This window comes from Phyllobates terribilis, unplaced genomic scaffold, assembly GCF_046119375.1.
Source record: "Phyllobates terribilis strain yellow unplaced genomic scaffold, ASM4611937v1 Scaffold_1__5_contigs__length_1240528914, whole genome shotgun sequence".
Classification (NCBI taxonomy): Eukaryota; Metazoa; Chordata; class Amphibia; order Anura; family Dendrobatidae; genus Phyllobates; species Phyllobates terribilis.
Genome location: NW_027362761.1, coordinates 113,441,948 through 113,466,962, shown reverse-complemented (window position 1 = coordinate 113,466,962; position 25,015 = coordinate 113,441,948). Strand labels below are relative to the sequence as shown.

Genomic DNA, 25,015 nt, shown 5'->3' with positions numbered 1-25,015 from the left:
TTAACCGAGGTGTCCCAGTTGTGTAAATTAGCCACAGGTCACTTTACTGTTCTGTATGGATCTGTTGGCACTTACATTGAAGTCAGGTTCAAATGGCCAAGGAGTCTTTGAGGGAACGATGAAAGCTGCCTGGGCTCCCTTCTCAAACTGAGAACATGCCAAGTAACCTGTCCGTGGCATACTCAGTTACAAAGAAGGAGAGCCCAGCACAGACAGCAGACGGCACTGTTAACGTTGTGTTCAGATGCAGACACTCATTGGGCCTACAAATGTGATGTCATTGATGTGATGAGAGATCCAAATAGTCACACGATCAGTGGCTAATTTAGACAAATGAGACACTGAAGGTGAACAATAGATATTAGTAAGATACACATCTTGACTAAATTGATGTTTTAAAAGGCCCTTGGTGCTGGAGAATCCTTTAAAGTCTCTTTATCTGCCTTGAAGGAAGGGACACTCTAAATCAGGGGTCTCAAACTCAGCTGGGCATATGGGCCGCACACGGAAAAACATTTAATTTGGGGGGGCCGCATTATTTGCATGACAAAGTGACATTTTTAGTGATACCATTTTATTTTCTATACACCTTTAGAACTGGTCCCCCATATTTGCAGACATGGTCTCCCCTCCAGGTCCCCCATATTTGCAGACATGGTCTCCCCTCCAGGTCCCCCATATTTGCAGACATGGTCTCCCCTCCAGGTCCCCCATATTTGCAGACATGGTCCCCCAATCCAGGTCCCCGTCCCCCCCAATACTGCGCACAGGGTCCCAGCCCCCCCCCCCAATACTGCGCACAGGGTCCCAGCCCCCCCCCCCCAATACTGCGCACAGGGTCCCCGTGCCCCCCCCCCAATACTGCGCACAGGGTCCCCCCCCCCCCAATACTGCGCACAGGGTCCCCGTGCCCCCCCCCAATACTGCGCACAGGGTCCCCCCCCCCCCCAATACTGCGCACAGGGTCCCCGTGCCCCCCCCCAAAATACTGCGCACAGGGTCCCCGTGCCCCCCCCCAATACTGCGCACAGGGTCCCCCCCCCCCCAATACTGCGCACAGGGTCCCCGTGCCCCCCCCCAATACTGCGCACAGGGTCCCCCCCCCCCCAATACTGCGCACAGGGTCCCCGCCCCCCCCCCAATACTGCGCACAGGGTCCCCGCCCCCCCCCCAATACTGCGCACAGGGTCCCCGTCCCCCCCCCCAATACTGCGCACAGGGTCCCCGTCCCCCCCCCCAATACTGCGCACAGGGTCCCCGCCCCCCCCCCCAATACTGCGCACAGGGTCCCCGTCCCCCCCCAATACTGCGCACAGGGTCCCCGCCCCCCCCCAATACTGCGCACAGGGTCCCCGTCCCCCCCCAATACTGCGCACAGGGTCCCCGTCCCCCCCCAATACTGCGCACAGGGTCCCCGACCCCCCCCAATACTGCGCACAGGGTCCCCGTCCCCCCCCAATACTGCGCACAGGGTCCCCGTCCCCCCCCCAATACTGCGCACAGGGTCCCCGTCCCCCCCCCAATACTGCGCACAGGGTCCCCGTCCCCCCCCCCAATACTGCGCACAGGGTCCCCGCCCCCCCCCCAATACTGCGCACAGGGTCCCCGCCCCCCCCCCCCAATACTGCGCACAGGGTCCCCTGTGCTGTATTTCACATGACAGAGGAAAAAAAAAGATTCTCACCTGTCCTCCGTTCCCTCGGTGTCCTTTCTGCACCTGTGGCCCGCAGGCATAGACCCCATAACGATCGCGGCTCTCTCCAGCAGCCGCCATCAGCGCTGTAATGCAGTGTATTGCCGCGCAGAGACCGGCTCTCTGCAAAGCAATACCAGTGTCAGCCGCCGGCCTATCAGAGGCCAGCAGCTGACATCTGCGCATGGCAGTGACGTCACATGCCGCTGCGCTGCGATGCAGATGTCAGCTGCTGGCCTCTGATAGGCCGGCGGCTGGCACTGCTATTGCTGTGCAGAGAGCCGGTCTCTGCACAGTAATACACTGCATTACAGCTCTGATGTCGGCGGCTGCTGGAGAGAGCCGCGATCGTTATGGGGTCTGTGCCTGCGGGCCACAAGAAGCAGCCGGAGGGGCCGCATGCGGCCCGCGTGTTTGAGACCCCTGCTCTAAATCAATATTCTAGACATCTACACTTATCTGTGGATTAATCTGCATAATTTAGGCAAATATTAAAGTTATTTCTCTTGGCACTTACCTGCACACCTTTCAGTACATGGCTTAAAGTGTCAATAAAATTCTGAATTTCATCATTTTTATTAGCAAGTGTGGTGATGATCCTCTGCAATGCTTCCTAAAGACAAAACAGTGAAGATATTAAAAATAAATAATCTGAATAATTTCTGTTCACCATCTTTTCATGCAAAATATAAAACAGAAAAAAAAAGCAGCATAGAAATATGGGCAGTAGTAACTACTGATAGCTTCTGTGAAAGTCGACACTATGAGGGATGCATTGCAACAGTCAGATTCTGCAGATAGCGTGAAGTCACAGATTACAGAGCAAATCTTATTATTCGGCCGTATAAGCAATAATCCCTCCCAGGACAGTTTAATCTACAAACAGTGCTGGTGCCAGGAGAGCCCTCTACTGAGGCTTCAGGTCAACTAAGGTTTTACCTAATGAGCATTTTACTTAATACAGTTATTAGCAATACTGAATTATGTATCTTCAAGTTTAGAACTAGTTAAAGGGCATCGCATCCGGTTTATTTTGCACCCTCCCTTAAAACAAATGTTTTCCTTAGAATAATGTTTGATTTGGTGGATTCACACAGCGGCAGATGGTAGTAAAATGCGATCTGTGCAAACTACATGGACACAGTCAAATACAAAGTCAGAGCCCAGTAAGTAAATACTAGTAACCAGTATTATCATATAGGAAGAGTGTGAAACTATAGAGCAGTGTTCCCCAACTCCAGTCTTCATGGCCCCCATCAGATGATATTTTCAGCATTTCCTTAGTATTGCACAGGTGATGGAATTATAAACAGTGTAATACTAAGGAAATGCTGAAAATATGATCTGATGAGGGCCTTGAAGACTGGAGTTGAGACCTGCAAAAATCTAGTATATCAGTAGAAAGAAAAGTTGTACAAGATGTGCTAACAGAGAGGGAGCTTTTACACATACAGATAACTGACCAATTTCTATCCAATCGGACCAACAACAATCTTTGTAAACTGGAGTGTAAACTACCATCTGATTGAAATCTGTCATCTGATGCGTGTATGTGTTTATCTGCCAATTACAATGAATGCAGCTTGTAAATAGCATCTGCGAGATATCTAAAAGACAACTCCACTATAAGGCCTCATTCACACATCCGTGTTTAAACACGTATATGAAAATATGGTACCAGTGTCAGTGTTGTGGATCAGTGCATCATCTGTGTACGGTCAGTGTTTTTCACGGATAAAGTACAAAACTTCTCCCATCATTTGCAATGTTATATACAGTGGCATGTAAAAGTTTGGGCATCCACTGGTCAAAATTACTGTTATTGTGAATAGTTAAGTGAGATGATGATGAAATGATCTCTAAAAGGCCTAAAGTTAAAGATGACACATTTCCTTTGTATTTTATGCAATAAAACATTTTTGAAATTTTTTCCATTTTAAAAATTACAAAAAGGAAAATGGGCAGATGCAAACGTTTGGGCACCCTTGGAGATGTGTGTCCAGAGAACTTTAGCCAAGGTTTCAGACCTTAATTAGCCTGTTAGGGTTATGGCTTGTTCACCATCATCGTTAGGTGATGCAAATTTCCCTGCTTTATAAAAACTCAGCCTCCTCTAATCTTGTATGAAAAAACCGTAGCCATGGGTTCTTCTAAGCAGCTGCCCAGCACTCTGAAAATGAAAATGGTGGAGGTCCACAAAGCAGGAGAAGGCTATAAGAAGATATATCGTTTTCAATTAGCCCTTTCCTCAGTTCGAAATGTAATTAAGAAATGGCAGTTAACAGGAACAGTGGAGGTCAAGATAAGGTATGGAAGACCAAGCTAAATTTCAGTGAGAACTGCTTGCAGGATTGCTAGAGAGGCAAATCAGAACCCCCGCTTGAGAAAAGACCTTCAAGAAGATTTAGCAGACTCTGGAGTTGTGGTACATTGTTCTACCGTTCAGAGACATCTGCACAAACATGGCCTTCATGGAAGAGTCCATCAGAAGAAAACCTCTCCTGTGTTCTCTTCATAAAATTCAGCGTCAGAAGTATGCCAAAGAACATCTAAACAAGCCTCATGCATTTTGAAAACAAGTCCTGTGGGCCGATGAGGTCAAAATAGAACTCTTTGGCCACAATGATCAAAAGGTATGTGTGGAGAAAAAAGGGCACAGAATTTCAGGAAAAGAACATCTCACTAATTATTAAGCATGGGGATGTATTAATCATGCTTTGGGGTTGTGTTGCAGCCAATGGCATAGGGAACATTTCATGGGTAGAGGGAAGAATGGATTAAATGAAATTTCAACAAATTCTGGATGCAAATATAACACCATTTGTAATAAAGCTGAAGTTGAAAAGAAGATATCTTCTACAAATGAATAATGATCCTAAACACATGTCAAAATTCACAATAGACTACCTCAAAAGGCGCAAGCTGAAGGTTTTACAATGGCCCTCACAGTCCCCTGATCTGAACCAGGGCTGTGGAGTCGGAGTCGTAGCCCATTTTGGTGGAGTCGGAATAAAATGGACCAACTCCGACTTCTAAAATATATAATAAATTGGGTACAGTAGTTCAATGCAGTTTGTGGGGGAATATTTTTTCATAAGAATTTGGGAAAGATATGAAGTGTCCTATAAATGTCTGTCCTATTCCTGATCTAAGGGTCTAGACTTTTAGCAGAGATGAATCTGTGCTACAGTAAATTTATCACTTAAACATGAGCCATGTATGAGGGAGACTAAGTCATGGAGTTGGTGGCATGGAAATTGAGGAGTCGGAGGTTTAGCTTACCGACTCCACAGCCCTGATCGGAACATCATAGAAAATCAGTGGCTACAACTCAAAACAGCAGTGCATGCAAGACTACCCAGGAATCTCACAGAACTGGAAGCATTTTCCAAAGGAAGAATGGATGAAAATCCCTCAAACAAAAATTGAAAGGCTCTTGCCATGTTTTTCATAGACCCATAGACTTGTATTGGCACTTTACATCTGTGATACAGGAGAAAAACGGACATCTCTCTGAGTCTTGAAAGTACACCTGGTCTGTGAAAAAACATGGATATGTGAAATGCACAGTAGATTATCATGGGTACGTGCTGCATCTGTGAAAAACAGGGATCGAACATACAACACTGACGTCTGAATGAGGCCTTAGAAATAGCAAAGTTTTATTCGAAGAGGATGATAACACATAACAAAGACCGTTTGTTTTTTTCTGCTTACTAGATCCAGCATCTGTATTATCCATCTAATTCAACTGTCCAATGTGTATGGAGGCCAGGGCAACTGATTGTGCATATTGCACAGTGACAAGAATCTGCTGAGCATCCGTTGGAATTGACAACTGACTCAAGCTCAGTAGGTTAGGTGCTAGCCCAGCACCTGAAACGGATGTCACTGATGACGCTTCATTTCAGGTTGGGGGCAGAGGCTGCGGAATTTCAGAAGTGGGCAGAATGAGTAGGAAGCGGTTTGTGCACTAGATCTGACTTGCTAATTCCTCTCTGGGCAATATGTACATGTCGATTCCATCCGTGATCCTCCTGCTTTCTAGGATAAGTAAATGCCCAGGACACCGGAGGCCAGTTTCTGGTTTCCCTGCATCAGAAATAAACGACTTGGCTCTGTCACCGTTGGAGCAGTGAATCTATAAATAACCAAGTAGATCAGTCCAAGAAAGTGCACAGAAGTCTGTGTGTCAATGTGACATGGCTTTTATAGGTAGTTCTGTTATGTTCATTCTAACCCATCGGTGTGTAATAAAGACTGACTAAACATCGAGCTCACAGTATTAATAAAGAGAGCGTATACTTGTGCTATCGTGATTATATTTGCATACTAGGAATTCAGGTACATTCATAATATATATTCAGTACAGACCAAAAGTTTGGACACACCTTCTCATTTAAAGATTTTTCTGTATTTTCATGACTATGAAAATTGTACATTCACACTGAAGGCATCAAAACTATGAATTAACACATGTGAAATTATATACTTAACAAAAAAGTGTGAAACAACTGAAAATATGTCTTATATTCTAGGTTTTTCAAAGTAGCCTCAGAAGCAGAGGTGACTCTTGGTCTTCCTGTCCTGGGGCGGTCCTCATGTGAGCCAGTTTCTTTGTAGCACTTGATGGGTTTTGCAAACCCATCAAGTGCTACAAAGAAACTGGCTCACATGAGGACCGCCCCAGGACAGGAAGACCAAGAGTCACCTCTGCTTCTGAGGCTACTTTGAAGAACCTAGAATATAAGACATATTTTCAGTTGTTTCACACTTTTTTGTTAAGTATATAATTCCACATGTGTTAATTCATAGTTTTGATGCCTTCAGTGTGAATGTACAATTTTCATAGTCATGAAAATACAGAAAAATCTTATGAAGGGGGAGATTTATCAAACATGGTGTAAAGTGAAACTGGCTCAGTTGCACTTAGCAACCAATCAGATTCCACTTTTCATTCCTCACAGACTCTTTGGAAAACGAAAGGTGGAATCTGATTGGTTGCTAATGGCAACTGAGCCAGTTTCACAGATCTAGTTTTCACAAATAGATTTCCCCCAAATCTATTTTCTTTTCAGATAATTCAGCAAATTGGGTTGAAACATTTGGTACTCAAGCCCCAAAGAGACAAACCATTTACCGCATTCGTGACAAATTCAATGCCACTGGCTCAATCCTTAATGCTTCAAAAACTCATCGACCCAAAACAGTCTGTACAGAAGATAATAAACAACTTGTTGCTGAAACATTTGTTCAGAGTCCAAAAAAGTCCACCAGAAGAGCCTCTTTGGAATTGGGAATTTCAAGAGCTTCTATCATGCGAATCCTGAAATCTATTGGGTGGAAAGCTTATCGTCCACGTCTAATTCATGGTTTATTGGAGGATGATCCAGACAGACGGCTGCAATTTAGTATGAACTCCTCCTTCATAACCTTATTACACTTTCTGTCCACCTACTTTTGGACCACCCTGTGTATATATATATATATATATATATATATATATATATATATATATATATATATATATATATCATACACACACCCACACAGTGGCTTTTCTATTCACTCCCCTTGGCATTTTCCATGTTTTGCTACCTCACAACCTAGAATTTCCTACATGCCTACAACTGTGAACATTTGGTTTTCTTTTTATTGGGAAGTAAACAAATAGGACAAAGTAACTGAAACTTCAGTGTGCATAACTATTCACCCCCCTAAGGTCAGTACTTTGTGGAGCCTCCTTTTGTGGCAATTACAGCTGCAAGTCGCTTTGGATAAGTCTCTAGCTTTCCACATCTTGCCACTGGGATTTTTGTCCATTCCTCAAGGCAAAACTGCTCCAGCTCCTTCAAGTGAGATGGTTTCCTCTGGTGACCAGCAATCTTCAAGTCTGACCACAGATTCTCAATTGAATTAAGGTCTGGGTTTTGACTAGGCCACTCCAAAACATTTACACGTTTTCCCTTAAACCACTGGAGTGTTCCTTTAGCAGTTTGCTTTGGGTCATTGTCTTGTTGGAAGGTGAACCTCCGTCCCAGTCTGAAATCACTGACAAACTGAAACAGGTTTTGCTGAAGAATATCCGTGTATTTCACATCATCCAGCTTCCCCTCGATTTGGACCATTTTCCTTGTCCCTGCTGCCGAAAAACATCCCCACAGTATGATGCTGCCACCACCATGTTTCACTGTGGGAATGGTGTTCTTGGGGTGTTGCACTATTTGATTTGACGCCATTTGATCATAATGGATTTGATGGTGCTCCAGGGGGATCATCAAAGATTGGGATATTTTTTTTTTTTTTCTTTTTTATAACTCAACCCTGACTTATACTTCTCAACAACTTTGTCCCTGACTTGCTGTTTGGAGATATCTTTGGTCTTCATGGTGTTTGGTTAGTGGTGCCTCTTGCTTAATGGTGTTGCAGCCACTGTGGACTTTCAGAAAATGTGTGTATATATCAGGGCTGTGGAGTCAGTAAGCCAAACTTCCGACTCCTAAATTTCCATGACACAGACTCCCAACTCAGACTCCATGACTCCCTCATACATGGCTCATGTTTAAGTGATAAATTTACTGTAGCACAGATTCACGTCAGCTAAAAGTCTAGACCCTTAGATCAGGAATAGGACAGACATTTATAGGACATTTCATACCTTTCCCAAATTCTTATGAAAAAATATTCCCCACAAACTGCATTGAACTACTACCGACTCCGATTCCGACTCCAAAGTCAACGCCCTGGTATATACCATGTGACACTTAGATTGTACACAGGTGGACTTCCTTTCACTAAGCATGTGACTTATAAAAGGTAATTGCTTGCACCAGAAATTTTAAGGGGCTTCATTGCAAAAGGAGAGAATGCATATGTACATGCCAATTTTTAGTTATTTGATAAATTTAATTTATGCCTATATTTTGTTCGCTTCACTTAGACTATTTAGTGCTGATGCATCACACTCAAATCTGATTATTATTTTCGCAAGCCAGTGTGTGTTATATATACAGAAATATTTATTTTTATTTTTTTTAATAGTTTATATAGCACCATTAAAGGGAAGCTGTCGCTGGGTTTTTTATTTTATCTGCGATGTGCCACTTACTGGGCTGCTTGCTGTCATTTTGATAAAATCACTGTTTTATCTGCTGCTGACCTAACATTTCTCCGAATGTTGAGCTCTGTATAACCCTGCTCACACAACTGTCAAGCAGTGGTGGGGGCTGGGTTATACAGAGCTCGTGAATATGGAGGACTACTAGTTCTGTAGTGATAAAAATCACTTTCATCAGCAAGAGATTATCAAAACCACACTAAGCAACCCAGTAAGGGGTACATCACTGGAATCAGGGTCTCTGTCTCTACATTATGCTGCTCTGAGATTAAATGGCAAAAACTGGGTGACAGATTCCCTTTAATTCCACATCACTATACTAAGACACGGAGAGAATATACAAACTCCTTGCAGGTGCTGTCTTTGGTGGGAATTGTCCTAGGTCCGCAGCAGTGCTAACCACTGAGCCACTCTATTGCCTATATATGCAAAGTCTTCCTCATGATTGTGGAGCCTACTGAAACAGACTAAGGGACCTTTTTAAAAGCGTAGAAAGGCTTTGCAGGTGTTTTTTTGTTAATTACTCTAATTTACTGAGATAATGACCTTTGTGTTTTCATTGGTTGTAAGCCATAATCATCAACATTAACAGAAATAAACACTTGAAATAGATCACTCTGTTTGTAATGACTATATAATATAGGAGTTTCACTTTTTGTATTGAAGAACTGAAATAAATTAACTTTTTGATGATATTCTAATTTAGTGAGATGCACTTGTAGTCATCAATTCTTTACAGGGGTGTTTTTTTATTCCCTACTGCTAACTTTGCTATTTAGTATTTTTTTGGGGTTGTTGTAGTACATCCAGTCACATTGAGATAGGAAATTGAAGAACAGCAAATGACTAACACATACTGGTTTTAAGAGACCCCTATTTAATGCAAGCGAGATTAAAATGGATTTATTCCCTATGGCAGATGAGCATGTTAATTGAATTACTCCAAGCGCCCCTTACATCTCCAGTCACAATGACTAATCTGGTCAGTTTGGCAAATCTAGGATAATTTCTTGTGTTATTTGCCAACTGGCTTTTCTGATAACATAATGCAAATGTGACATTTCTTGTCTGAAGGAAGAATAAGTGAAGCTATTTTAGAGAATTTGGAAGTAGGAATGGTCTCGGTCAAAAGTTATTGGTAAAGAATGGATTCACAACTGCTTCATTTCACATTCAGCATAACTATGGATAACAAACAAGCAAGGTTGCCAACAGATTGCCCCTGTTAAAGGGAATCTGTCAGCAGGTTTTTACTATCCCCTCTAAAAGCAGCATGAGGTAGGGGCAGATACTCCGATTCCAGCAAAGAATGACTTTCTTTACTATTTTATGTAATACAGATGAACCAGCTCTGCTGATTCTGTACAACCCCGCCCATACCCCTTATTGACAGCTTTCTGCCTATGCACAGTGTACATTGAAATCTGCCAATCAGTGTTTTGGGAGAGGTTAGAAAGAGCTCATGAATATGGAGGACTACATGGTACCAGGTTTACTAGTCCTCTAGTGATGATCTCCTGCCAGTAAAACAGTGATTTTATCAAAACTACAGTACGATGCCCAGTAAGTGGTACATCGCTGGAATCAGGCTATTTCTCTACATTATGCTGCTTGCAGATTGGGTAGTAAAAACTTTGTGACAGATTCTCTTTAAGAACATCCTGCTTAAAGAGTTATTCCCAACTTGAATAGTTGTCGCCTATCCAAACAACATGCCATAAATCTGTGCTAAAGTAGGCCTGTCACTGGACATGCTATATCAACTTCCTAAAATTATTCCCAAGTGGTTTATGATAATGCTGCTCAATTATCTGAAACAGTTTTGGAGAGTGACATTATTATTACATTAAGTTGTTACTAATTTCCTTCAAAAAGCATTATTCCACAAATTGAAAATAAAAAAATAGACATCTCCCAATCATTAGTTCATCCATATCAATACAAGAAAACTCCACTTTGCAGGGTAAATTTCAATTCTTCCAGCCTTTTTAATCACTCATCTGAAATTTTGGTCTCTTCATTTCCTGTTGTCAGGAAATAGCCAGGAAGTAATGGACGTCCACTACTGGGGGTGGACCTACTCTCCAGCCACAGGAGAATCAACATGGGTGCTATTACAGATGAAAGTGTAATGTGTCTACAAAACTGTGCACTATATATAATTCATGTACAGGCAGTCCCTGTACAACTCATAGTTACAAACGTAAGATGTAAATTATAAGAATAAAAAATACTCACTTGTTCACCTCTCCAGCCGACCATCGGGTCCTCTTCTTTCCACCATTGCAACTCTGGCTTCTTCAACTTTAGGCCAGAACTTCCAGTCGCAGCCAGGCCTCGGAGATCACTGCTTGTTGTCAGGTCGTGATGTCATGATGTGCGCTGTGAACTTATGACATGCAGTCACCTCTGAGACCTGGACGTGGCAAGCTTCCAAAAGGTGACGATGGAGAGAAGAGGACCAGATGACGATCAGCGAGCCGGCAAGAGAGGTTGGGGCACAAGACTTGACGTCACAACCTTACAACACCTCCGGGGCCTGTACGTGGCCAGAAGTCCTGACTTATAGTGAAGAGATACAACATGCTACAGTGCAAAGACAAGGACCGGACAGTGGGTAGCAAACAGTGTCGTGGACTTAGAAGTATTAGTTGGTTTTCTTCTGGCCCTGTTCCAACTTATATACAAATTCATGCTACGACCAAATCTACAGAACCTAACTGAAAAACAAGGGACTGCCTGTATATTGCAAATCCACTTCTGTCAATCAGGACTGGACAAATGACTGTAGACTTCACAAGCCAGTTTGCCTTCTCAACAAAAAATAATACAAAGTGTAGGTGGCAGCAACAAGTTTCTAGTTGCATGGGCTGCTTGTCATATGAAGTAGGTCCAGCCCTAGTGTTTGCTATATACACACAGGTTCTAACAAGCTCTCCCACCATATTTTAACATCCTGTAGATACAGCACAAGTCAGAATTGACAGAATATAGGAAATTAAGGTTTACTTAGCTCACATTTTATATGTAATGGAGCTTGCATAGCCCGAGTCACACACAGAAAGACAGTGTAAGGAGTCTGCCAAGCTCCTATAGATTATGAGACACAAGGGAACAGAGTAGATTAAGCCATGAGTTCAGGTAAAAGGTAATCTTTTGGGGCTGCTCACACTGCGTATATCAGTGCCTTCATCACTCCATCTGAGCGATTCTGTCTGAACACCTCAAAAAGGAAAACCAGAATTCAGACATGCCGCCAATGGCACCATTACGTTTAATGAGGCAGACGGAACCTTAAACTTGGACCCAGTTTGCATTCCCTTTCAGGGGGTACCCATCTTTCTATACGGGCACAATAATGTGAACTGCGCATTGTATCTGTGCACTTAGCTTACAGTGTTCCCCAGACCTAAAAACAAGAGCTTTCACGCGCTGGTTTTACCCTGGCGAGTTACAGCTGGCCACACACTTGGCTATGGTCAACCATGGATGGGGCAGTTTGAGTTGTGTCCTTTGTTGTGGCTCTATTCCGGCTAGTAGCAACAAGATGTTCACGTGCCAAAATAAGGAACATGGAAAGTGGTTGACCTAAGCAATATTTTCATTTACATCTGGAAGGTCTTAAAATTCAGTTATTTAGTTCTCCACTGTTCATGTCAAATGTATCAATAGTGCCCCAGTCACTAATGCCCAAAAATGTTCAATTTCAAACTGACTATCCTTTTATTCTCTTGGAGTTAAGCCACTGCCAGAGAAGTCTGGCAGCAGCTTTCTCATACAGAACAGAGTGGCACTCAGCAAAGCGAGCGCTCCTTTGTATGGGAGATCCAGCCAAGATAGCTGCCGGCTGAACAATTGGCTGAACCATCGTTTGGCCAACAACCATCTGATGGTTATGGTGGCCTTAAGAGAAAGCTCAATCTGAGATTGTCCGACCACATTAGGTAGTAAAAACAAAATCAATACTAGGTTTAGAGTGAACTGGGGCTTCCATTACAAGCAATGGTATGTATAATTGAGTAGTCTGGAAATACTGTGATCCAGGGAATTCAACCAACTGTATCTGAAGGGTCAAGAATTAATATTTCCCCCCACCCTCCTGCCATAAGCTAAATGAGCCAAAGTTGGCCAGGGAATAAGAAGCAGAATGAACCTTATGAACATTTGTCTTTTTTCAGCCCAGTTATTGGACATTTTATAATGATGTTTGACTGTATTTTACAATGATCAATGACCATACACTGACTCTACCCAATTTATTTTCTTTAGAATTTGAAATTGTGACAGCAACCAACATATTTATATATCATATACTAATGCAAGTCTTGTTTCCCCTTTTTGACTATTTTCTGTAAGGCTGCGTGCCCACTATGCGTTTTTCAAGCATTTTTGTTGTGGAATTTCCACAGCGAAAATGCTTAAAAGACACTTGGTAATACATGCCCCATGGTCCCCAATGATAATCCGCATGTGCTGTTTCCGCTGCAGATTATCATTGCGGAAAAATCCGCACCATGTCCATTATTTTTGCGGACACGCGGCGTAATTGCCGCCATTGATTTACATTGAATCGCATGACTACATGTGAACATGCGGATATTAAGCTATTCAATGTGCGGATGGTACCCGGGTCTGGAGAAGAGGAGACTCTCATCTAGACCCAGGTACCATAGAACCTGTTAAAAAAAAAAATAATTAAAAATATACATTATACTCACCTTCTGATGGCCCCCGGTCTCCTGTACAGTGTGTCCTGGCTCCCCGGAGGCTCGTGATGGTGTAAAAGGACCTTCCATTACGTCATTTAGTCATGTGACAGGTCACGCGATCGCTGATGTCGGCGTTCGCGTGACCTGTCACATGACTAAATGACGTCATGGAAGGTCCTTTTACACCACCGCGAGCCGTACAAGAGACCGGACGCACCAGAGAGAAGACCACGGGCCATCAGAAGGCGAGTATAATGCTTTTTTTGTTGCTTTTTTTTACTATTTTTTTTATTTTTTACCATTTTTATTATTTTTTTAACTATTACTTGGTCACACTATATAAATCCATGCCGGTTGCATGGATTTATATAGTGTGACCAAGTTGTCAAGCACTTTCCAAGTGATGCTAAAATCAGTTGGAAAAGTGCTTGATAACCCGCATGCAGAAATGCATGCAAAAACGCTTGACAAACGCTTCTACCTGGCAGGAAAAACGCATGTAAAATTCGCATGCGTTTTTTCTGCCAGGGAGATGCGGAAAAAATATGCAGCATTTCTGCATCGTGGGCACTTTGAATTCTGGACAACACCTTTATTCTAAGACCATAGCTGTTTTTTTTGTCTCCCAAAAACAGATCCACAGCTGTCTATGAGCTGCAGCGGATATTGCAACTGCTCCGTGGCAATGCCACAGGCAACGCATACACAGGTGGGAGACTGTTTCGGGGGAAAAAAGCAGCCATGATCTTGCTCAGTGCTAGTTGCTTGATACATAGAGTGGTATGAAAAAGTGTTAGCCTCATTCCTGATTTCTTATTCTTTTGCATGTTTGTCACACTTAAATGTTTCAGATCACAAAACACAATTTATATATTAGACGAAGATAACACAAAGTGCAGTTTTTAACCCCTTTCCGACGTGGTACGTAATAGTACGCACCACGTTGGTACCCCCTGATCAGCGCCGGAGCCCGCAATGAATCGGGCACATGTCAGCTGATTTATACAGCTGACATGTGCCCGCAACAGCCGTGGGTGGAATCGCGATCCACCCGCGGCAGTTAACTAGTTAAATGCCGCTGTAAATCTCTGACACTGGCATTTAACAGCGCCGGAAGCGCGTCACTAACTCCGCCCATCGGTGACCCGGGTCACCGATGGGTTGGCATGACAACATGGGGGCTACAGCAGACCCCTGTGTTTGTCATGTCCAGATTGCTATGAGTGCCGCCCAGTGGTTGGCGCTCATAGCAAGTGAACAAATCTGCTACATACAGGCGATCTGCTCATCACCTGTATGTAGCAGAGCCAATCAGGCAACTGTAGCTTCTAGTCTCCTATGGAGCCTATTGAAGCATGTAAAAAGTTTTAAACAAATGTTTTTAAAAATCTAAAACAGATTAAAATCACCCACCTTTCACCCGATTTAAAATAAAACATAAAAAAAAAAAAAACACATACACATATTTGGTATCGCCGCATTCAGAATCGCCCGATCTATCAACATAAAAAAATAATTAATCCGATTGGTTAGCGGCGTAACGAGAAAAAAATTCTAAACGCTAGAATTACGTTTTTTTGGTCGCTGCAAAATTGCAGTAAAATGCAATAACAGGCGATCAAAACATCGGATCTACCCCAAAATGGTATCTATAAAAACGTCAGCTCAGTGCGCAAAAAATAAGCCCTTACCAAGTCCCAGATCCCGAAAAATTGAGCCGCTAAGGGTCTCGGAAAATGGCGCTGTTTTCCAGTACACAAAAAACTGCAAAAAATAAGCCCTCACATGGCCATATTGACCAAAAAATAAAAAGTTATGGCTCTGGGAAAAAATTTCCGCTGTGGATTATCATTGTGGAAAAAAACACAGCACTACCAATTATTTTGCGGAAGTGCTGCATTTTCACCGCCATTGACTTGCATTGGAACGCTTGGATTACGCATCACTGCATCTGTAGATGAAAATTGCATGCGTTTCAATGTGCGGATGGTACCCGGGTTTGGAGAAGACGAGACTCTCCTCCGGACCCGGGTACCATAGTACCTGTAAAAAAAAAAAAAATAAAATAAAAAATAAACATTATACTTACCTTCTGATGGCCCCCGGTGTGCTTGTCTTCGCTTGCCGGCAGATCACGGTGGACCGCGAGCTGCCAGCAAGCCGAGACGCATCAAATCAAGACTCCGGGGGGCCAAAGAGGTAAGTATAGATTTATTTTTTATTTTTTTACCATTCTTTACGGTCACACTATATAAATCCATGAAGATTTCATGGATTTATATAGTGTGACCAAGTTGTCAAGCACTTTCCAAGTGATGCTAAAATCGCTTGGAAAGCGCTTGTCAACCCGCATGTGGAAATGCATGTGAAGAAAGCTTCACTTCCACATGTCCCTGGCAGGAAAAACGCATGTACAATCCGCATGTTCAATCCGCATGTTCAATCCGCATGTTCAATCCGCATGTTCAATCCGCATGTTCAATCCGCATGCGTTTTTTCTGCCAGGGAGATGTAGAAAAGCTCAGGAAAAATCCGGAGCATTTCTGCATCGTGGGCACATAGCCTTAGAGGGGACTTTTACAGACAATAAAAAGACATTACAGAATAACAATAATCACCTAAATCAACAGAAACCAGGAGGAGAGAGGGCCCTGCTCACAAGCTTACAATCTATGAGGAAATGGGGGAGACACGAAAGGTGGATGGTAACAATTGCTTGTATTGTATGGTCAAGCATCAATGTAATAAATAGGGTAATCACATAATGCTAAATGAACCAGTCACCAATCAGTACGTGAACAAGTATAGACACAGAAGTCTATTAAGTACATGGGGGTGTGTACTTACAATTGCTCATTTAGCCTTTCTACCCAGTTAATTCTTCTGTTTCCATTATGTCCATAACATTACGTGACTAAAAACGGACTAGCTGATTCCTCTAAGCTCTATGTAGAAACAGGAGGTTCATTTTCTGTGCACAAGTCATGTGTCACTGCAAGGGTATGTTCACACAGGGAGCTTTTGGTGGGGGGGTTTTCTGCAGCAAAATCTGCTCTCTAGGCAGGAAAGAAGCAGTGTCAAAAACTCAGGTTTTGGTCTGTTTCTGGTGCATTTTTTGTGGCGGTTTTTGGGGTGTCTCTTAGGATCCCAAAGTTCAGCTTTGCTTCTATCACAGAATAATGAACACAGGTCAGCAATGCAAGACATATTCATGAAAAAAAGACATTACAAATGTAAGCGTGGCGGTAAATTGTTCAGGGATAATTTACCTAAGACACTGGCAGTGCACTGTGTTTGTAGGACACTATTTACTTTCACACTGTGGTCTGCCATGGAGTTGCTCATGCATTGTTCAATTTCACACAAGTACTGTTCATCTTAGGTGACCAAGACATGATGGTAAACTTGGGAGAAAAAAAAAAAATAAATAAATAACGGGTTTCACATACTGCTGTACTTGCTTTTTTTTCCAATAAAAATGCAGCAAAACGCTCACACTAGGCATTTTTTCAGTGGTTTTTGCACCACTCATTGCTTTCAATGGGTGAAAAACGCAGAAAGAAGTGACATGCTCTATTGTTCAAAAAAAGCACGCAAAGCACAAAATACCAAGGAGAAAAAAACCCAAGCTGTGTGCATGAGATTTCTGAAATCTCAGACTTTGCTGGTACTGTAAAAAGCAGCTGAAAATGTGCATAAAACGCAAAAAAAAATGCTTAGTGTGAACATAGCCCTAAAGTCTATGGTAGGGGGAGGAGCGGAGAAGCTGGGTCAGGGGTTGAAGAGAGGGATGATAAATGCAGGGACAAGAAACTTCTTGTTTCTACATAGAGCAGAGAAAAGAGAATAACTGACTGGGTAGAAAGGCAAAATGAGCAATTGTAAGTACACTGTGCCATATAATATGATGATTGCAATATACCGTATTAAGGAGGATAAAAACTTGAATGGGAGTGCTTCTTTAACATATATTCTTTTCTGAGGGCATTTACTTTTTCCCATTATGTTGTTGCCCAATCCTAAGAAGGCAGTATCATAGAGGAAAAAAAAACAAAAAAAAAACACCCTAGGGGAGGTAAGTACAGTTTTTTTCAATGTGATCTGCTGAACAATTAGGGATGAGAGGACCTGTTGAACTTCAGGTTCTGGTACCTGACCCAAACTTTATTCCAAAGTTCAGACCCGACCAAACTGAAAACAATGGAGACCCAAACCGTGAGTCTGGGTAAGGAGAAAAAAAACCCTCTCTCCGGAACTCCAAACATTGCAACGGACTTCCTGGGAAAGTCGGTGTTCGGTGTTTAGCACCGCTCACTAACTGTCCGGTGCAAACGCCAGCCTTTTAAAATCGGGTTCGCTCATCTTTAGTAACAATGACATGTCTAAACCTGATCACACAAGATATCCTCACTGCACTCGACAGCACTAGGAGAAGAGGAGAGTTAAGCTATATTTCAAACGTTCTGGATCATTCTCTGGTATCCGTAAATAATGTCCCAATGCCTGGGGATAGATTAAGAGTTTTGTACAGAACCAACGCTGCTCGCACGATCATCTTCATCACTGTTCTCTGTTGCAGATCTACGCTCCCGGCACTGTAATGTCATTACATCACAGGGAAAGGAGAGCTGCAGCGTGCAAGCAGTAATTAATATAATGGCACGTGCAGCGTTTGTCCCGTACAATACATTATTCCGATACCTGGGATAGATGTAAAGTCTTGTATGTAATGACATTACAGAGCAGCTCTCCTCTCTCAGCACTTGTAATGACAGTAAGTGCAGTGAGTGAGGAAATCTTAGTGTGATGAGATAAGACACCAGTCTCACCAGAACACACTGAAAAAGCTTTTCCCAACCTTCTCTGGGGGTGTTGGCTTTTCCTTTCCCTGTATGATGATGTCTTCGTATGAAGGGGCAAGGTCTTACAAGTTGAGCTGAGCAGATCGATTTACAGGACTCCAGGTCAGTGGTACTTGGCGGCTAAATGGGAGACCTTTGAATCTCTTAACCCCTTTACACCCGAGGGTGGTTTGCACGTTAATGACCAGGCCAATTTTTACAATTCTGACCACTGTCACTTTATGAGGTAATTACTCTGGAACGCTTCAACGGATCCCCCTGATTCTGACAATGTTTTTTCGTGACATATTGTACTTCATGATTGTGGTAAAAATTTCTTCGATATCACTTGCGTTTATTTGTGAACAAAACGGAAATTAGGCGAAAATTTAGCAATTTTCAAACTTTGAATTTTCATGCCCTTAAATCAGAGAGATATGTCACACAAAAGAGTTAATAAATAACATTTCCCACATGTCTACTTTACATCAGAACAATTTTGGAACCAAAATTTTTTTTTGTTAGGGAGCTATAAGGGTTAAAAGTTGACCAGCGATTTCTAATTTTTCCAACAAAATTTACAAAACCATTTTTTTTTAGGGACCACATCATATTTGAAGTCATTTTGAGGGGCCTTTATGACAGAAAATACCCAAAAGTGACACCATTCTCAAAAATTGCACCCCTCAAGAACTTTATTAACCCTTCAGGTGCGTCAAAGGAATTTTTGGAATGTGGGAGAAAAAAAAATTAACAATTAACATTATTTTAAACCCAATTTTTTTTTATTTTCGCAGGGGTAACAGGGAAAAAAATGGACCCCAAAATTTGTTGTGCAATTTCCCCTGAGCACGCAGATACCCCATATGTGGGGAAAAAACACTGTTTGGGCGTAAGGCAGGGTTCGGAAAGGGAAGGAGCGCCATTTGACTTTTTAAATGTAAAATTTGCTTGAATAATTAGCAGACGCCATGTTGCGTTTGGAGAGCCCCTGATGTGCCTAAACAGTGGAAACCCCCCACAAGTGACACCATTTTGGAAACTAGACCCCTCAGGGAACTTATCTAGATGTGTGGTGAGCACCTTGAACCCCCAAGTCCTTTACAGAAGTTTATAACATGGAGCCGTAAAAATAAAATTTTCACACTTTTCCCACAAAAATGTTTTTCAGCCCCCAATTTTGCATTTTCATAAGGGTAACAGGAGAAATTGCACCATGCCGTTTGTTGTGCAATTTCTCCTAAGTACGCCGATACCCCATATGTGGGGGAAAACCACTGTTTGGGCGCACGGCGGGGTTCGGAAGGGAAGGAATGCCATTTGACTTTTTGAATGTAAAATTTGCTTGAATAATTAGCGGATGTGCCCCTGATGTGCCTAAACAGTAGAAAACCCCCACAAGTAATACCATTTTGGAAACTAGACCCCTCAGGGAACTTATCTAGATGTGTGGTGAGCACCCTGAACCCCTAAGTCCTTTACAGAAGTTTATAACATGGAGCCGTGAAAATAAAAAAATCTAACTTTTTCCACAAAAATGATGTTTTAGCCCCAATTTTTTTATTTTCACAAGGGTAAGAAGAGAAAATGGACCCCAAAAACTTTTGTGCAATGTCTCCTGAGTACGCCAATACCCCATATGTGGGGAAAATACAGTGTTTGGGCGCACGGCAGGGTTCAGGAGTGAAGGAGCACTGTGTGACTTTTTGAACGCCAAATTGGCTGGAATCGAGAGCGGACGCCATGTCGCGTTTGGAGAGCCCCTGATGTGCCTAAATAGTGGAAACCCCCCACAAGTGACTCCATTTTGGAAACTAAAAGGATTTTAGTTTAAGATTTTAAACTCAAGGATTTTATCAAGGGGTATAGTGAACATTTTGAACCCAGAGGTACGACACAGAATTTTATAACATTAGGTCATCATATTGAATAAGTTGTCATTAGTCTTGAGCGCAAGTGCTCGCTACTTGAGTTTGCATCGGGTACTCAGGTATGCACCATGCATCACGGGTGCTCGAGTGACATGCTCGAGTCCCCACCCACATGTTTCACGGTTATTAGACACCAACAAAAAAAAACATCGGGGATCGCTCGTGCATGGCAGGCAATCCCCGCGAGGATTTTTTGGCCGCGAAGCACATGGGGCGGAGACTCGAGCACCCGCGATACTCAGTGCATACCCAAGTACCCGAAGCAAACTCAAGTAGCGAGCACTTGTGCTCAACATTAGTCGCCATATCGTCATTTTTTTTTTTTTTTGAAAAAAATCCCAACCCTAACCCTAAACCTAGCTCAACCCAAACGCTAACCCTAGCACAACCCTAACCCGAGAGTTTATTTTTTACGCCGTTCCTCGTGTGGTATAAGTGATTAGACGACTTTATTCTTCGGGTCGGTGCGATTACAGTGATACCAGAATCATATCGAGTTTTTATGATTGACATCTGTCACACACTAAAAGACACATTTTTTCTAAAATCTAGTTTTTGCATCACCATATTTTGAGAGCTATAATTTTTCCATATTTTGGCCGACAAAGTCATGTGATGGCTTGTTTTTTGCGGGATGAGTTGACGTTTTTATTGGTGCCATTTTCAGGCACGTGACATTTTTTGATCACTTTCTATTCCGATTTTTGGGAGGCAGAATAAACAAAAACCAACAATTCAGGAATTGTTTTTTTTTTTTTTTAAATTTATGCTGTTCCACGTGTGGTAAAATTAATAAGGTAGCTTTATTCTTCGGGTCAGTACGTTTACAGCGGTACCACATTTATATCATTTTTCTGTGTTTTGGCGCTTTTACACAATAAAAGCTATTTTATAGAAAAAAATATTTTTTTGCATCGCTTTATTCTGAGAGCTATAACTTTTTTATTTTTCGGCTGATGAAGCTGTATGGAGCTGTATGGCGGCTTGTTTTTTGCGGGACAACATGACGTTTTCAGCGGTACCATTTTCATTTACATTCGTCTTTTTGATCGCGTGTTATTCCATTTTTTGTTTGGCGGTATGGTGATAAAGCATTGTTTTTTTGCTTCTTTTTATTTATTTTTTTTACCGTGTTCACTGAAGTGGCTAACTAGTGGGACAGTTTTATAGGTCAGGTGGTTCCAGACGCGGCGATACCAAGTCTGTGTACTTTTATTGTTTTGTTTTTTTTCATAATATTTATTGATCGGTACATTATATTTTTATTTTTGATGGATTATATTTTTTTATATTTTTACAATTTATTTATTTATTTTTTTTTACTTTTATACTTTGTCCCACTATGGGACTTTCACTTTTTTTATTCTGATCACCTGCATAGCACAGGAATGGAGCACCATACCTGTGCTATGCAGGCTGTCAGCGCTGCACAGGGAGAAGATCGTTTGGTCATGCACAGCGCATGACCAAACTATCTTACTGCTGTTTGGTGACCCGGATGTTGTCATGACGACATCGGGTCGTCATGGCAACATCCGGGAAGCCGCGGCAGACAGTGCTGGAGGCCGGAAGAGGAGGTGAGTACTGCGATCACCTCCCCTTGCCACCGCAATGCTGCTCTCAGCAACCAAGAGATGCTACTGTGCATGCGCGGGCGGTGGCCATTTTGGTGCATGTAAATTTCACTTTCGCAGAGAAATTACAAAGGCAGTATTTAAAATAGTAGGCAGGTCACTGAAAGCACAGTGATCTGTCAGAGGCCAGAGATAGAAAAACATAATGAGAGCACCAGATAGAGCCCCTCTCTAAAGGCCGCCCCAAAGCAAGAGCATATCATTATGTCAGAAACTAAAATAAAGATTATAAAAAAAAACACTGGAGGGACCTCATCAACAAAGGTATCATTTTACTCAGTGTAACGGCGCCCACCTGACAGTGTATGTCGTTTACTAAGGACAATCCTGCTGACAGGTGCGCTTTAAATTCCAGAGTCACCAGAGCAGCACTTGATTTGTCATGATCTTTAAGTCGCCCATATCTCCACAACAGAGAAGAGAAATATTAAAAAAGAAAACATTTTATTCAGCTCTTCAGCCACTTTATCATAAGATAGGCAGTCTAACATGCAAAAAGTAGTAAAAGGTCCTCTTAAAACGCACCACTTGTCTTTTCAGAGGATCACATTGTTACTTTGCAACACCTCCATGCTTTATATTGCAGCTTTGCTTATTTTAATTGGATGCTATTTTTACTTAAAGGGATATTTTCAAATTTAAAAGCTATCCCCTATTAAATAGATAGGGAATAAGTTCCCAACCGCTAAGGTTCGGACTGCTGGGACCCTTACTGATCTTGAGAACCGGAGCTCTGAAGAACCCATGTGAATGGAGATGAGGTCGATCATCCGCACAAAAGCTCCATTCCTTCTTAATGGAACCACTGGAGATAGCCAAGTGCAGCGCTCGTCCGGTCTTCGGCACTAGTAGAAGAATAAATGGAACAGCAGTGCGCATTATTGACTTGCATTCCATTCACACAGCGTTCTTGAGATCGGTGGGGGTACCAACTATCGAGAAGTTATCCCCAATCCCATTGATAGGGGATACTTTTCAAACTTGAGAAGCACAAGCCCACTAGAATTTCAACATCTGTAGCCCAGTTAAAGCAGCACTCCAGCAGGTTTTAGTGCATGGCTAAATGCAAGTCCCCTGCCCCCTGTCTCATACTCACCTGCCACTGCTTTCATCCATTTTTGCAGCAGCTCAAGTCCATCTTAGGTGAAAAGTGACCTGTCTGCAGCTCCAGTGTTTCATGGAGCTGTGCGGAGGTCACTTTACAATACAAGTCTATGAGAGCCCCGTTCTGGCCTCGTTCTGCCTCTCAGACTTGTATTGAGAGCGTGTGACTTCCGGCCAGTCAGAAGCTGCGCTCACAAGATGGCGTCGCAGGACTGGAGCAGTGCTGAAAATCGGTGAAGATGCCGGTATCCAAATGAAACTTTAATCTAAATGTAAATACTTTTTATAATTTTATTTTTTTCGTTGCTGTTTTTTTTCCCACACGTTCAGCAATATTTTAAATTCTTGCTTGCGTTTCAAGTGCTTTTCTTAACATTTGTTACCAGCATGTTATATAACATTCTGCACATGCATTTTTTTTTCTGGTGTTTTATCAAGTCTGTAGGGAAGCCTATGGAGAAAACATCTGATACCCAAAGCATTGATCAGAAAAACACCTGACCCATCATTCTGCAGAAGACGGATTTTACAGCAAATTTTGGGCAACCCAATAGGACGATTTATCCAGCGCTCAGACCATTTCATTAGAAAACATTTCTCAGTCTTATTGCTAAACACGGAAAAAAAACAGATCCATAAAAAACTGCAGCGGTGGTTTTTATATGAGTAATAATATAGTTGAGAACCTTTTTCTACTGAAATGATCAGAGAGTTGGATAATCTATCCTAAACTCTGCTGCTCGACTAATCCACCTGTCCCCCCCGCTATTCCCCGGCCTCTCCTCTCTGTCGATCTCTTCACTGGCTCTCCATTGCCCAGTGACTCCAGTTCAAAACCCTAACCATGGCATACAAAGCCATCCACAACCTGTCTCCTCCATACACCTGTGACCTAGTCTCCCGGTACTTACCTACACGCATCCTCCAATCCTCACAAGATCTCCTTCTCTACTCCCCTCTTATCTCCTCCTCCCACAACCGTATACAAGATTTCTCCCGTGCTTCCGCCCTACTGTGGAACTCTCTACCCCAACGTATCAGACTCTCGCCTACCATGGAAACCTTCAAAAGGAACCTGAAGACCCACCTCTTCCAACAAGCCTACAAGCTGCAGTAACCACCGCTCCACCATCCAGCTGCACGAACAGCTCTGCCCCCACCTACTGTATCCTCACCCATCCCTCGTAGATTGTGAGCCCTCGCGGGCAGGGTCCTCGCTCCTCCTGTACCAGTCGCTGTCAAATTGTGTTCAAGATTATTGTAATTGTTCTTGTATTATACCCCTTTTTCACATGTAAAGCGCCATGGAATAAATGGCGCAATAATAATAATAGTCGTCCTCTATATGGTCAATCTGATGTAGCTCAGGGTCGTGGATCCCGGGCAATGACCAAGCAGGCTGCATTTCCTGTGAGTGCTGGTGAGCTGGACTTGTACGCGCGTTTGTGGACCCACATCACCCTAAATCAAAATGTTTAGCATCTCTCAGGACAGATTGCATGTCCAAAGTGTCTACCTTCACAGTAAAGTCAATTGATACAAACCAGGTGTAAACAGGTTAGTATTTTACTACAAAGCTAATATTTTGAAACCCAACCCAAACATTATTATACATGTATTTATTAGCAGAGGTAGAGGGCTAACCCTAAAGTAACAAACACACAAAAGACACAATTTTGTATTTCCAAATGTTACAGTCTTGCATAATTGGATAGTGCAGCAAGTTTCCAGGACTGTTCATGGTAAGAGTGATGGGCAGTATACCATTGCCTGGATATATATAGCAGAGCACATGAAACTATTCTGTATCAGCTATAATGAGCATGCGTGACAGGCAGAGTTTACGTCAGTCAGTGTCTAGAATGCTCCTTTTCTCAATCATTAGGAAACCTGTTCTACTACTGCTAAATGTGCAGCGTTTAAAGGGAATCTGTCACCAGGTTTTTGCTACCTATTCTGAGAGCAGCATAGTGTATGGTCAGAGAC

At 42.6% G+C, this 25,015-nt stretch overlaps 1 protein-coding gene across 4 annotated transcripts in view; it reads right to left on the bottom strand.

Moving 5' to 3' along the window:
* FSD1L (fibronectin type III and SPRY domain containing 1 like) overlaps positions 1–25,015 on the bottom strand; it is an 83,593-nt gene that overhangs the window by 52,536 nt on the left and 6,042 nt on the right. For all 4 annotated transcript variants that reach the window (XM_073666625.1, XM_073666649.1, XM_073666668.1 and 1 more), the window contains exon 2: positions 2,211–2,306. In XM_073666625.1, coding sequence (XP_073522726.1) covers positions 2,211–2,306 — 96 coding nt within the window. The remainder of the gene's footprint in view (positions 1–2,210; positions 2,307–25,015) is intronic.